Here is a 14,185-nt window from a genome sequence, read left to right as displayed (position 1 = left end):
ATTATAGTAAGCAAATACTCCTGAATTACTTTTGTAGATATTTAATAAGTAACATTTTTGTGCTATGTGCCAAGTGCTATTAAGAAATTTACAACAGTTGTACATGCAAAATGTATTGTAAATTAAAAATAAATTATTCACATAACATATAATGTGGCATAATTTATAATGTAATATATAATAATAATTCAAATCATTAGGTCCATTCTAAAATCAAGTGTGTATGGTTTATTTAATTAAGGACACTTCCATAATGGAACAATAGCTAATATAACTGAGAGATTATTATGTGTTAAGACACTATGCTAAACATCTCACATGAATTATTACATTTACTTCTTACAACATTGAAATGGATACTACTATTATTACTCTTAAGGCATTGAAGGATTAAAGAACTTGCTAATGGTCACACAGCCAGTTAAGGGTCCAAGTTCAGCAACTTTAACCACTATGCTGGCCCAGGCAGCCATTAAAAATTATATTCTTTTAAAACATGGAAAAATAGTAACACAACTGGAAAACAATATACACAGTAAGATCTCCCCCCCACTCCCCAAATCTATATATACCCATTTCTATGACTGGAAGGAAAACATGCCAAAGTATTAAAAGTAGACTCTCTGAGTCACAGAATTCTAGGTAATTTTTATTTTCTTATTTATACTTTTCTGTATTTTCTAAGTTTCTTTGGTACTATTAATCTTATATTAGAGGGAAAAAAGACTCAATATATATGAAAGACTTATACTCTAGATTTTACTATGCCAAATGAACAGTGTTCCTACTGTGCCTGAACTACAAGCTATGTTCATCAGAAGGGTATCCCTCCCAATCACACCTGCGCAGAGTAATGAAGGATTCAACATCTGAATGTCTATGGTATGCTAAGTAATACAGGGAGGGAAACCTTGAGGTTTTGATACTCAAGGGGTTTCCATCAACTTGGGGTGGATATACACATACATATGAGATCTAAGAACATACACAAAGCAAACAAACAAATGAATGGAAATCAATGTGGTGTTAATGAAACATTAGCAAGAGAAAAATAAATGTATTTAGTAAACATCACTCCTCTAAAAGGTATGACAACATAATTATAAAAAATAAATAATACTGTTTACCAAAAATAGTGAAAAACACTATTTAATAAAACTAAATTGTTAGATGAATAGAAGATGTAAAAACATTTTTTTCAAATGAAAAAAAAACAAACAACAAAAAAAAACAAAGTCCTCAAAAAGAAAAGGCCCCTACAACAAAAACAAGAGCTTACAGTAATGTCCGGGATGGGGCGGCATAGGCGGGTGGTGCTGAAGATGGCCGTTTTGGTGGTGAGGCAAATTAGGTGTGTATGGTGCGGTCCTACTTCCAGTCCAGGTGGTAGTGCTGTCTAAAAATTAAGGCCCACATGGATTAATTTGCTTTTATAAAGTCTGCCTATTTTTTTCTCGTCTACTTAAAAGATTTTAAAAAGCATGTACATACTATGATGGTAAGTAGCTGGCTGCCCAGTAAATCCATTCTGCTGCTGTCCTGGCTGAGGCCCTGAAGCTATCTGCAACAATCCTTCACTATGGCTGCCTGCCAGTATACTGGCAGGCTGACCTAGAGGAACAAGAAGGCATTAATATGGTACATGTACAGATGCAATCCTATGGTTTTATACAGCAAAGGAAGGACTAAATTATATCTGATAGTCACCATAAAAATAGGCAAAAAGTGGAACTCATTCATGGCCTATCAAATAAAAAATTCTCAAGTCCACTATAAAGGCAAAACTTGGAGGAGTTCAAAACTATTTTATCTTAAGTAATGTCTAGCTAATTTTAGTGGCCTATTTATTCACAATATTCTTCAAAATGTCAGCAAAATCCCTATCATAACAACTTGAAGCACATCAGCTCACCCCAGGCCATTCCATCCAGCTCTGGACTTTTCTGATTCAGACTTCAAAAGTCCATTATTATCAGCTCTGATACCAGTAATAATATAATGCTAGGGTTTGATAAAAGAAAAGAAAAGCAGGCAAATATATTAAATGGAATGTGATGGGTAAGGTGAGTAAATTAAAAAAAAAATTTTTTTCAAGCTCCACTGTCCAGTCATATAGCATTTTCAAGTTAAAAACAAAAACAAACAAAAAAACCCACTATCAGACTATCGGTCTACTTTGAAATTTTTTTCATGTGCTTTTAAAAACCAAGAATCACTTCTTACCAAGAACATTTCCTGTAAATTCTAAATTTACAGGAAATTACTTGCCCTCTCTATATGTAATATAGAGGACTAAGCCTCCTCTAGCTTCTATTCCATTCAAAACCATTCTGATATTGCTTACTGGCCTACATTTTTTAGGGGTTTTTTTAAGTGGAAAAAACTTGATTTCTCCAAGCAAGCATTAATTAAGTGAATTATTTATCTCATTTGGAAAGCACTGACATTTCATAACTGTTATCTGTTACTGGCATATCTCCATTTTTTCTTATCTGAATGAGAGTCTAATCAGAGAGAAGGGGAGTAAAAGACCACTGCTCAAAGTATCAAGGAAAAGGAACATTCTTCTCTCTACAAATCACATTTCCCTAAGACTAAAAACTACAGAAAGTATTTAAATACTCCCCAAATTATTTATTTTTAAAGACAATGTTTTTATTAATTTCATTTCCTACTCACCCACTGAAATTTTTGCAAGCTATCTTGTGATTTTAATTTACAGATGTTTAGAAAGAGACTCTGAAGACACACAGGTGCCACATGAACATAAAGTGTAAAGGAGCTCAATGCAGTTATCTGTACTGAATATTTCTACTATACAATCTCAAGTACATATAATGAAATTCAACAATACAAGTAAATCAGCTCATGTAAAAGTCTTCCAATTCCTCCATTTTAATCCAATTTTTCTTTTAATTTCCTCCAAGTGACTATATATAAATATCGATATGCTTTTTGAGATGTAATGCACAAAAATTTGCAACAAACTCTAAAACTTAACGCAATTATTACTCAATTATGAAAATACATCCAAAAGATATCAAGACAAAAGTATCTGCATTTCATTCATATCACTTTTTCTAGTCGTCATAGGGAATAGGACAGTTAAAATGAAGCCAATTCTGCACGCATCAACAAAGGTGTACAAATTCAACCTCAAGATAATACCAACAAAGGTTGGGTGACTGTGCTCTAGCACTAATAATCTATGCTGGAGACTAATTTATTCTCCATCACTACCCACTCTCTTCGTGAACAATATTACCCAAATTAGTACATAAAGAATACACAGTTAACAGAAGCATCAAGTGATTAAGGGTCCAGGTTCTAAAGTAAGTGCTTAACCGATATGACCTTCTTAGAATATGTGAGACTATTCTCACATATTTTCGCATAGAGATTACATGAGTCTATTTGATGAGACTGTCATCTCATGCAGCAAATCCAAATGATAATTGCTTTGAAGAGGTGAAATGACTTAAAGAGTGGGAAAGTTGGCATGCTTCACTCAAAAACTCAATTATATAAATCAGTCCTCCATTTATTTCCAAAGATCAACTTTCTAAACTGAATCTGATTTGATATTAAAGTAAAAAGAATAATGTTCCCTTTGTTTAGCAGCTAACAAAGTATCAGTCCAGATCTATCAACACCCAGTGCTGATGTGGGCTTATATACAATATCCTTAGCAACGAGGAGCAAATAACACCATTCACATGCCAATACCCCACTCTGTGATTAGTCTATAAAAGCTACTCCATGCAAATTGTCCAATATTTGGTGATTGGGAAATAAATAAAAGCACTAACAGAACCAAGTCATTAAAGCCTTGATCAGCCCCCTAAGAAAAGCTGAACCTAATAGCCCTGGGGCAGGGAAGGTGGCCCCTCTATTATGGGAAAAACCTTTTTGAAATTAGACTTATTTGAAAAAAACATCTGAGTTAGATACACAGAATTAACTTTATTTTGCAACTGACTAAAATACTTAATGTTTATCTTGAGGGATATCAAGTTATAAACAAGTTTGTCAAGATCCCTTCTAAGTTTGCACAACAGGAGACTAAAATGACTTATGACGTAATATCCTGATAAATCAAAATAAAAACACTGATTAAGAGAAAGCTCACAATTCCATCTACACAGAGTTTTGTAAACATGTTGGTTTAAAATTACTTGTTAACCACTTAACTATTTCTCTAAAATGTATCTGAAAGCTCAAGAGGCTTTTCACTTCTGCATGTAAGAGTGATAAAGTACAAATCAGACCATTAATTTAAATCAATATTATAATCAAAGTAATTAATTAAATTCCAAGTGACTATACATCAGCATAAAAATATTTAAATAAACTACAAACCATTTTTTCCAGGACCAACACAAAAATCTATTTAATACTTGTTTACGAATGAAAGATATCCTAGTACTTTTACTTTCTAGGAGTTTTCCTCCAAGTGACTACATATAAAGATTTTATAGTTAGAGAAATTCAGCTTGTGACTGCATCTCATTCTACAACTCACTTGTGGAAGCCACAGGAATGTTGGGAAAGTTGGTGGTGCTGGCAGCATTCGACTCCGATGGAGCTAACAGAGCCGGGGTGCTGTATGTCTCCGTCGATGCACGATTACTTGGTGGATGCTGAATGGTTTGAATAGAATGCCCTTCAGTGGATAACGATGGCTGTCCCTCAAAGTCATGAACATATTCATCCTTCACCAACATACTTGGTGGAGCTATACAGAAAATTAAACATTTTTAAATCTTTTAAGCTTCTACTCCCGGAAAAAAATCTTGTAAGCAATATAACACCTAAAATCAACTACAGTGTAAAGGACAGAATTTTTCCACAATATTTTTAAAGCATATTACTTTATCAGCAAAAGCTGTTTATTTAGAGGTAGTAGTGTCAGATATATTTTATCATAAATTTGAATGACTCCTTGAAATTTGAAGCTAGACTATATTCCAACAATTTCCACAACGGTTCTGAACAGGTATTCCTTAGTTTCTTGATTAACCTAGAAATAATAATCACCTTAAATACATAACATGAGGCAGACAAAAACCAAATGGCTGGGGAAAATATTCACCCAGATGAGAAGATGAATTGAGACTGAGTACTTAGCTATCTCTTTTTGCTAATTTCACACACTGTAGACGTATGAGTGGGATCTGATAACTATCCAATTCCAGGATCTAGAATTAGTTAAATAACACAGTCTTTGAAAGTGAAGTATATTGAATGTCCCTGAAGGGTTAAGAACCACACAGAAAAATCCTAAATGTTTCATCAAACTGAAACTTCCTTCTAGAAAAGCAACCAAATTTATCAAATGATGTTTGATAAATATGTGACGTGAAAAAACTTAATAATCAACATCTGTCACCTGTATGCTTACACGTTAATAAGCAAAGCTAGACTGTAACTAATGTAACATAATACCTTTCCTTGAACAAACCAGGGAATAGGGTTTGTTGTGAGGAAAAAAGAAAACTCAAACTGTATTTATAAATGTTAATTGTTCTCTATCCAGAATCTCCACGCATATTTGTTTTGGGGCTACTGTTTTGGGGTGTGCTTTTATCTTTAGCAAAAAACCACTTACTGCTTCTGAACTAACACTACCCCAGAATTTTACAATCTGTTGAATTCTAATACTAGGTTCTTTTCTTAGAACAGTTAATAAGTCCATGAAGACATTCTCTTTTCCATTAAGAACCAGCATACTGAGCTCTTTATCTTTCCCTGTCAATCTTTGAAAAAACCTTACACATAGCCCTGGCTGGCATAGCTCAGTGGATTGAGTGCGGGCTGCGAACCAAAGCATCGCAGGTTCAATTCCCAGTCAGGGCACATGCCTGGGTTGCAGGCCATGGCCCCCAGCAACCACACATTGACGTTTCTCTCTCTCTTTCTCCCTCCCTTCCCTCTCTGAAAATAAATAAAATCTTAAAAAAAATAAAAAAAAAAACCTTACAAATAAATACCAATTATTTGAGTGGCTATTTTTTTCATTAAACTGAGAATATTTCAACACAGCAAGAACAATTCACTGTTCAAATTTCTATGCACAATCTTTTAAAGGTTCTTTATGAATCAAGTCATGAAGACATTAATATTTTTAAGACACATAAATTTCACTCCCAAGAGTTTCTCTTTAGAAAATTCTACAAAAACAGAAAGATAACCAAAAGGATGCTTAACACATCATAATACATCAGGGAAAATAAAAAAATAAAAATAATAATGAAAAAAAGAACCCAACCACTCATCACTAATATTGACCAAATTATAAAAATATGAAGAAAAAACATCATTTGGGGCATAAAGTAGGAATGGCTGTATATATTCAATCTGTTCTTTAAATTACACTCTTCAACAAAGTTCTGTGATTTTCTTCATATAGATCCTGATGTCTCTACTTAATTTCTGGACATTTTAGGGGTTACTTTTGCTGTTATAGTGACTAGGATCTAATCACCTAGATACCAGTATTACTACTACACAAGGAAAAAGCTATTGATTTCAGAATATAGTTGGTCAAACTGATACTCACTGCTTCTGCTTTTCTGTTGACTCTCCAGCTTAATATGCAATCATAACAACTGAATTCTGCTTTCAAAAAAGTATGTCTCGTAACTTTTTCTTGCCCAATATGTTGGCTAAACTTTCCCAAAGGTAAGTTTGAGACTTCTACCAGTCTACAGGGTCTATAAATCAAGTAACTAAAAACATCTGTTTCTTAGGTAAAATTGTAGGCATCAACAAGATAGATGTCTGCTGTATATTTTTGCCAAGAGAAAAAAAGTAGATTACAAAACACTATTGTACAGTATGATCATATGCATGTTTAAAAAAATCATACACTGTAAGTAAAAAAGCAAGGTCCAGAAAAGTGCACAATATACTTTTTGTGTAATAAAGGAGGGAAATGGTACATGTATTTCTGCATATAGAAACCCTGGAAGGAAACACCAGAAACTAATAAAAGTGATTACCTGAGGTGGGGGGGAATGGGGACAAGGGTGGGAGCACTTCTGTTCACTGTATACCTTTTTATAGTATTTTGATTTATGGATCATGTATTGCCTATTCAAAAAAATAAAATTAAAAAAACATATAGTATATATTTTTTAAAGTCTAGAAAAACAGACACCAAACTGTTAAGTATTTCTCTTTATGGATGAGCATTCAACAAATTCATTCGCTAAAAAAATATTTATTGAGCACCTATGTTCCAGGTACTGTTCTAGCACTTGGGATACATCAATAAACAAAAGAAAGATCTCTATCTTCATGGAGCTTACAGTATTCTATAGTACTTTTCTACCATTTAAATACCTAACAGTGAGCAAACATTGCCCCAGCTCCTGCTAGCTATCTAATCTCAGACAAGTTCCTTGACCTCTCTGGGCACCAGTCTCTTCATCCTTGATAAAGTGTGGATAATGCCACCTACCACGAGGGGCACTGTGAGAATGATGACACGATACTTGTAAATCACTTAGCTCAGTACCTGATACAAAACGAGCACTTAGCGTCAGCTATTATGAGTTAACCATATTTTCAGAGCAGTCATACAGTTATTGCAGAATGTTCGATGAGCGGTAAGGAGTGCACAGGAAACAGAAAAGTTGAAGCCACTGGGCTTGTTCTAGCTCTGTACTCTCTATCACCACCAGCAGGTAGGCCTCATACTTGTCTGATGGGACTGTCGCTGCCTTACTTACTTTTTCTTTCCTCCTAGACTAGACTCTGAGCTCCCTAGGTAAAGAAAACATACCTTATTTGTCCTATTGTCCCTGGAACCTAACACAGTACCAGGCAATACATGCTCATTAAATATTTGTTAAAGTGAATATACAAGTGGATGTGGTCATGGAAAGCTTCATAGAAGAGATGAGACAGGCTAGAAATGATTACTACCACCACAATCCTAACTCAAAAGTGAAGGAATTAACCTGTTGTATTAACTTTTAGTTACCTGGTCTTGTATTATTTCTTTGACCAAATCTAGAAAGAGCTGTGAAAAACACCTTTTGTTTTCTGAGGAAATAAGCCTTTGAAGCCATCTTTTACATACATAACCACCTCTACAAGGCTGAAGACAGCCCTGGAGCCACTAAAGAGAGGCTATATTAACCTACACGATCCCATCAAAAACGGCAATATTTTAGGGTAGGGAAGGAGTGTAATGACTCTTCAGAACTGGATCCCCTCACAACCACCACCCTATGGAGATCTTGAGATAGTTACCACTACAGTCTCCTAAACCCCTAACAACCCCCGAGCTAAATGCTTTACTTCGCCGAAAACATGGATGGAGAATAGTGAAGATGGGAACTGACATGACATCAGCATCTGTCATGACAGGGCTTTAACCAATCTTACAGCTGCTCTTCCCAGACTACCACAGCACCTTCCATTACTAACCCTTGTTGTCAGAAGCCTACTGACCACAAACAAGTACCAGGACTAGGCACTAAGACTAGGATCTTCTATTACTAGTGACATGAAACAAAAGTGGAGAATAAAAACAAGCAGACCTCCATGCTCCTCCTAAATTTTCAGATATTTCTGACCCGCCTCTAATATTCTGCAACAGAAGAGGTGCTGAGCCACTAATTCCCCCCACAATAATAACACACCTTTCTAAGATGATAGTGGCTCTTTATCAATTTCTCTGCAAATTAACTAGTTCTTACAGAATTTCGAGCTTATCAACATGTTCTAAGTACCAGAGCTAAAGTTTTAACAGATCTCTGTTCTTAAATATTACACTAAAAAATAAAACAAAGAACACACACAGCATTTGATGCATTTCCCCACCTCCACTTTCTCCTTTTTAAAACAGGATTAGATCCTCTGTGACCAGCATGCACAGTGCCCTTTGTTTTATCTACTCAAAATGTAACAAGACTGAAAAATATTAATATATGTAGTTTTAGATCATTCTTAAAATTATCTATCATAAAAATAAAAATGTTAGATTGAAATGAAGAAAATCTAGAATACTGGCATCTTAAAAATGTTATACATGATTCCAAATTACCAAACATTACAGGTATTTATACCCATTTAAACTAGCTCTGTGAGATTTTCTTCCAAAATAACCAGTTTTAACTGATTTAAAAAATATTCTTCCTTTGTATGTTTTATATTCTCCTGTCATACTTTTAGACTACTTTAGCTCACAAATAGCAGTTCAAATCCAAAGAGGCAACAGCTTATTTAATCATTTTAAATGCTGATGCATGCACACACCCCAAAATCTACATTTCCAAAGTGGTAAACTTTTTCTTGTAAATGTTATCAGTATCCACAAAATTTCTAAGTGAATAAAAAATAGAGGGGAAAGAATAAAAGAAAACAGAGAAAGTTACAAGAAACAGATTACCTACCATTACTCTGCAGTGTTAATCCTGAGAGATCTTCATTTTTTAAAGGGGAAAAGAAAATGAAACATTAATCATTACCATGAAAATATTTTCCACTGCATTTAAAAATCACAGAACAGAAATATAAGCTATAGTCAAAATTTCATGAGCCATTTTAATTCAAGAATAGAAATGTAAATGCTATCTGACAATACATGAACTATTTAATTTTACCACATTTTCCATCTTCTTTTTCAAAAATATTCTAAATGGGCAAAAGCACCAACTATTTGATTTTAGCAGTAAAAATACAAGTTTGTTCCAAAGTTGAAATTTAAATATTTTTATTGCATTAAAAATGTTTTATTATTTAGCATTAGTTGCACCCTTGGGCCTCTTCCAAATTTATAATTTAACTTAGAAAAATTAAAACACTATAAGATCTTTTCCCTTTGTGCTTCCAAGGATAAAGGCAAAATCTACTTACCAATTCCAGGTGATACAACTCGTTCATAGTGATATGGATTCACACAGACACTATCACATTTTAAGTCAAACGCATACTGACAATATTTAACATGTTTTAGTTCATTTTTGTGAAGATCAGGCCACCTCCAGAGACGGGCATAGATCACATGAGGAAATCCTTTCCGACCTGCCACCTAGGAAAAATAAAGGACCACTTGTTAAGCATCAGTTATACATCACACATTAACAAGACACTTCAAACACATTCTGATCTAACCCTCAGAACCCTACAAGTCAGCACTATGACCCTCATCTCACAAATGAGAAAACTGAAGCTCAAAGTAACTTACTCAGCCATGGTCACAGTGAGGTGAGCTCAGGTGTGATTTCAAGGCCTGTGCTCAGGTTTTAAAAATGCAAAAAAAAGTATGAGTTTGTTCTAGAAATTATGCCTAAAATCTAGAAATAAAATTATTTTTTAATCTGAAGACTTAGGGTTTCTTTAAAAAAATTCAGCACATACGTATTTGTAGTTCCACATGAAAAATGAGACTTGTTAAAATGAAAGGTAAAGAGCATTTGTAAAATATAAGCTTTTTAACTCAAGTTTTAAAGATAAGCTTGAATTCTAGATTGTTTTTTATATAAAAGTACCAAACATACAATATCAAAATTCTAAATTACATGAGAACCAAGTATAACTCAGGTTTTTTAAAATGTGCATATAATACCAAAAAGGAAAAAAAAAAGCTACAAGGATGAATACCAAAGTGCTAAAGGTGTGGATTTTCTTCTTTTATTTTTATGTTCCAAATTTTCTACATTTGTCTTTTAGGTCAGAACATTAAACAATTTTAAAAATATATCTTTATTATGTGGAATACACAGACTTCCATATGATTCTATAATGTGTACTAGTACAAGATGTACAATATCTAAAGAGATGGAGCAAGGATTAAATCACCCCAAAAAAACTTAAGAGAAAACAAGATGTTTTTTAAGCCTGCCACTACAAGAGTTATAAGGAAACTTTAGTACCAAACTAACCTGAAGCCTTCCATCCAATGTTCTCTGTATGGTAACACATTTGCTAGGATGAGCTCCATTTGTAGTAATGGCTGTTATTAAAGAATCCAATTCATCTTTTTTCTCCTTCAGCTTCTTTACCAAACTTTCAATTGCTCTTTTTGCAAATGTTTCACTCTCTCCACCTTGTCTATGGCACATCAAACTATGTACAATGCTCAGACAGGCATCATTACTTGTTGGTGTATTCGTAATAGACATACTGTCCATTTGTTAAAGTTATTTCTTTTAAATCAAATATGTCTCCAACTTCCAGAGCAATTTTGATCTTTTGGTGGCAGTAAAAAAATACTGGCTAACGTTGCAAGGAAAACTGTTAGACATGTGGTATTCAGGATAATCTAAAAAAAAAAATAAAGAAAGAACACAGATATTAGAACACATTTTACAAAGTAGAGTCAATTACTTGGGAAAAGACGGCATTGCTCCAGTTAAGTCAAAAACTCAATGCTCATAATTAAAATTTGGTGCTTAGATTTTTAAATGACTTAAAATGTTGCTGTTTTTGACATTCCAAAAATATTAAAGTTAGGCCTTCTCCTTATAAAGGCATGCTCAATCAAGTCTTGTTGATTGTATTAGTCACCCTAAAGTAAAATCTTATAACTTTAAAATGAAATACTTATTAAGACCAGCACTTTAAAATATTCTTGATCAACTAGTTAAACCTAATAGTCTGTCACTAACACACATGAAAATTTCACTATCACCTAGTATCAAATGCTGTTTATCAGTCAACACCATTAACACCACCCATCTTTGTTAAAAGAGACTACTGACAACAGTAAAAAGGTAAGTAACAATTTTCAAATGGGCATAGGATTCTAATACTCATTTCTACAAAGAATGGCCATAAAGCACATGAAAAATGCTCAACATCATTAGTCATTAGAGAAATGAAAATCAAAATCACAAAAAGATGTCACATCACATCCACTAGCTGGATAAATCAAAAGGATGTACTGAGAAAGACAAATACCCTACAATTTCACTTATATGTGGAATTTAATGAATAAAACAAAAAAAAATAGAAAGACTCATAAATATAGAAAACAGATTGATAGCTGATAGAGGGCTGGGCGGTTAGGGAGCTAGGTGAAAATGATGAAAGGATTAGACCAGGCTGGTGTTGCTCAGTAGACCGAGCGCCAGCCTGCGAACCAGAAGGTCGCCAGTTCGATTCCCTGTCAGGGCCCAGGGAGGAATAAACATCTCACCAGAACTGAATGAAGAAACAAGAATTGAAAAAAAAAAAAAAATGAGGAGAGGCTGAAGAACCTCTGGGACAATTTTAAATGCTCTAACATCCAAATCATAGGGGTGCCAGATGGAGAAGAACAAGAACAAGAACAAGAAGCTGGAAACTTATTTAAAAACATAATGAAAGAAAACTTCCCCAGTCTGGCAAAGGAAATATACTGCCAGGAAGTCAAGGAATCCCAGAGAGTCCCAAAGAAATTGGCCCAAAAAGGAACACACCAAAGCACATCATCATTCAGTTACCCAAGATTAAAGGTAGGAGAGAATCTTAAAAGCAGCAAGAGAAAAGGAGACAGTTACCTACAAAGGAATTCCCATAAGACTATCAGCTGAATTCTCAAAAGAAACCTTATGGGCAAGAAGGGGCTGGAAAGAAGTATTTGAAGTCATGAAAGGCAGGGACCTACATCCAAGAGTACTCAATCCAACAAAGCTATCATTTAGAATGGAGGGGCAGATAAAGTGCTTCCCAGATAAGGTCGAGTTAAAGGAGTTCATAATTACCAAGAACTTATTATATGAAATGTTAAAGAGATTTACCTAAGAAAAAGAAGATCAAAAACTATGAACAATAAAATGACACCAAACTCACAACTATCAACAAGTGAACCCACAAAAATGAAAACAAAAACTAAGCAAACAACTAGAACAGGAACAGGAACAGAATCAGAGAAATGGAGATCATGTGGAGGGTTATCAGTGGGGAGGGGGAGAATGGGGGAGAAGGCACAGAGAATGAGAAACGTAATTGGTAGGCAGGAAACAGACAGGGGGAGGTTAAGAATAGTATAGGAAACAGAGAAGTCAAAGAACTTATGTGTACAGCCCATGGACATGAACTAAGGGTGGGAATGCTGGAGGGTTGGGGATGCAGGACAGAAGGGGGACAAAGAAGGGAAAAATTGGGAAAACTAGTAACATAATCAATAAACTATTGTTAAAAAAGATTTCACATGGAATAAGAAAAGGTCATCAGTTTAGGAATAAATAACAAAGTTGGAGTGGAGATTGTACTTTGCATGCTGGGTTGTTTTTGTTTGTTTGCTGATGTTGTTGCATTCCATGCTTATTTTGCTTTTATTTTCTTTTGCTATTTACTTACAATTTTTAAAAATCTGCCCCCCCACATCAAAGAAATAAAACTAACTCATCAGTCTAGAGTAAAACCTGTTCCTCTTCTGATGACCTTTAATTCTAAAGCACTACATCCATTCCATTACCCAACACTGGAAAGCCTCATAAAGCATCTTTGACCTTCCTCTCTTTTTCACTACCCCCATATTTTCTCACAAAGTTACATGATTCTTTACCTTAGTCCGCTCCTTTCTACTCTCCCGGACACTGTTGGAATATGGGGCGTCTTTAGAATGTATATCAATCACTTGGTATCTACCACATGTTTCCCATTATTGTTATCTGTTTTACACAGGTAAATGCCTGTCTCTGCAACTAATTACAAGCTCCATGCAGAAAAGAAGCATTTTTTCCTCAAATCTTTAAATACTCAGCACATGCATACATTCAGTAAATATTTTAAGGTACACTTTTCAAATAACCAAAAATTATCTAAACGGGGAAGGAAGAATTTGGAGTCAGAGTCAACAGTCCACAAAGTCAAGGCACATGCCTGAGTCACAGGCCAGGTCCCCAGTGGGGGGCATGTGAGAGGCAACCACACATTGATGTTTCTCTCCCTCTCTTTCTCCTCCTTTCCTCTCTCTCTAAAAATAAGTAAATAAAATCTTTTTTAAAAAATTCCAGGCAAAAGCTTGTGGATTGACTATAGCTTTTTATTCTGTGGCTTTTCCTTGCAACAAGTTTTGAAGAGTGCAAATACTTCTTTGTTGAACTCATTTTTTATATTAAATTTCAAAAGATTAGTACCAATTTACAATGTAATTAAAGTGTGAGATAACTATTTCACCATAATCTCACCATCAGATGTTATCATTTCTAAAATTTAAGCAGTCTTTGTGCCCAATGACATCTCA

The 14,185-nt window shown here is 34.4% G+C and overlaps 1 protein-coding gene across 2 annotated transcripts in view; it reads right to left on the bottom strand.

The window, feature by feature from the left end:
* Nucleotides 1–14,185, bottom strand: part of SMAD4 (SMAD family member 4) — a 59,249-nt gene that overhangs the window by 32,809 nt on the left and 12,255 nt on the right. For both annotated transcript variants that reach the window (XM_045849623.1, XM_045849624.1), the window contains exons 2-7: nucleotides 10,896–11,275; nucleotides 9,868–10,042; nucleotides 9,405–9,434; nucleotides 4,523–4,735; nucleotides 1,492–1,611; nucleotides 1,280–1,396 (exon numbers count right to left, since the gene is read on the bottom strand). In XM_045849623.1, the coding sequence (XP_045705579.1) occupies nucleotides 1,280–1,396; nucleotides 1,492–1,611; nucleotides 4,523–4,735; nucleotides 9,405–9,434; nucleotides 9,868–10,042; nucleotides 10,896–11,144 (904 nt within the window). In that variant the 5' untranslated portion in view covers nucleotides 11,145–11,275. The remainder of the gene's footprint in view (nucleotides 1–1,279; nucleotides 1,397–1,491; nucleotides 1,612–4,522; nucleotides 4,736–9,404; nucleotides 9,435–9,867; nucleotides 10,043–10,895; nucleotides 11,276–14,185) is intronic.

Source organism: Phyllostomus hastatus, unplaced genomic scaffold, assembly GCF_019186645.2.
Source record: "Phyllostomus hastatus isolate PE091 unplaced genomic scaffold, TTU_PhHast_1.1 phas_contig_80, whole genome shotgun sequence".
Classification (NCBI taxonomy): Eukaryota; Metazoa; Chordata; class Mammalia; order Chiroptera; family Phyllostomidae; genus Phyllostomus; species Phyllostomus hastatus.
The sequence above is the reverse complement of the archived record's forward strand: the minus strand, read 5'-3'. Positions and strand labels throughout refer to the sequence as shown.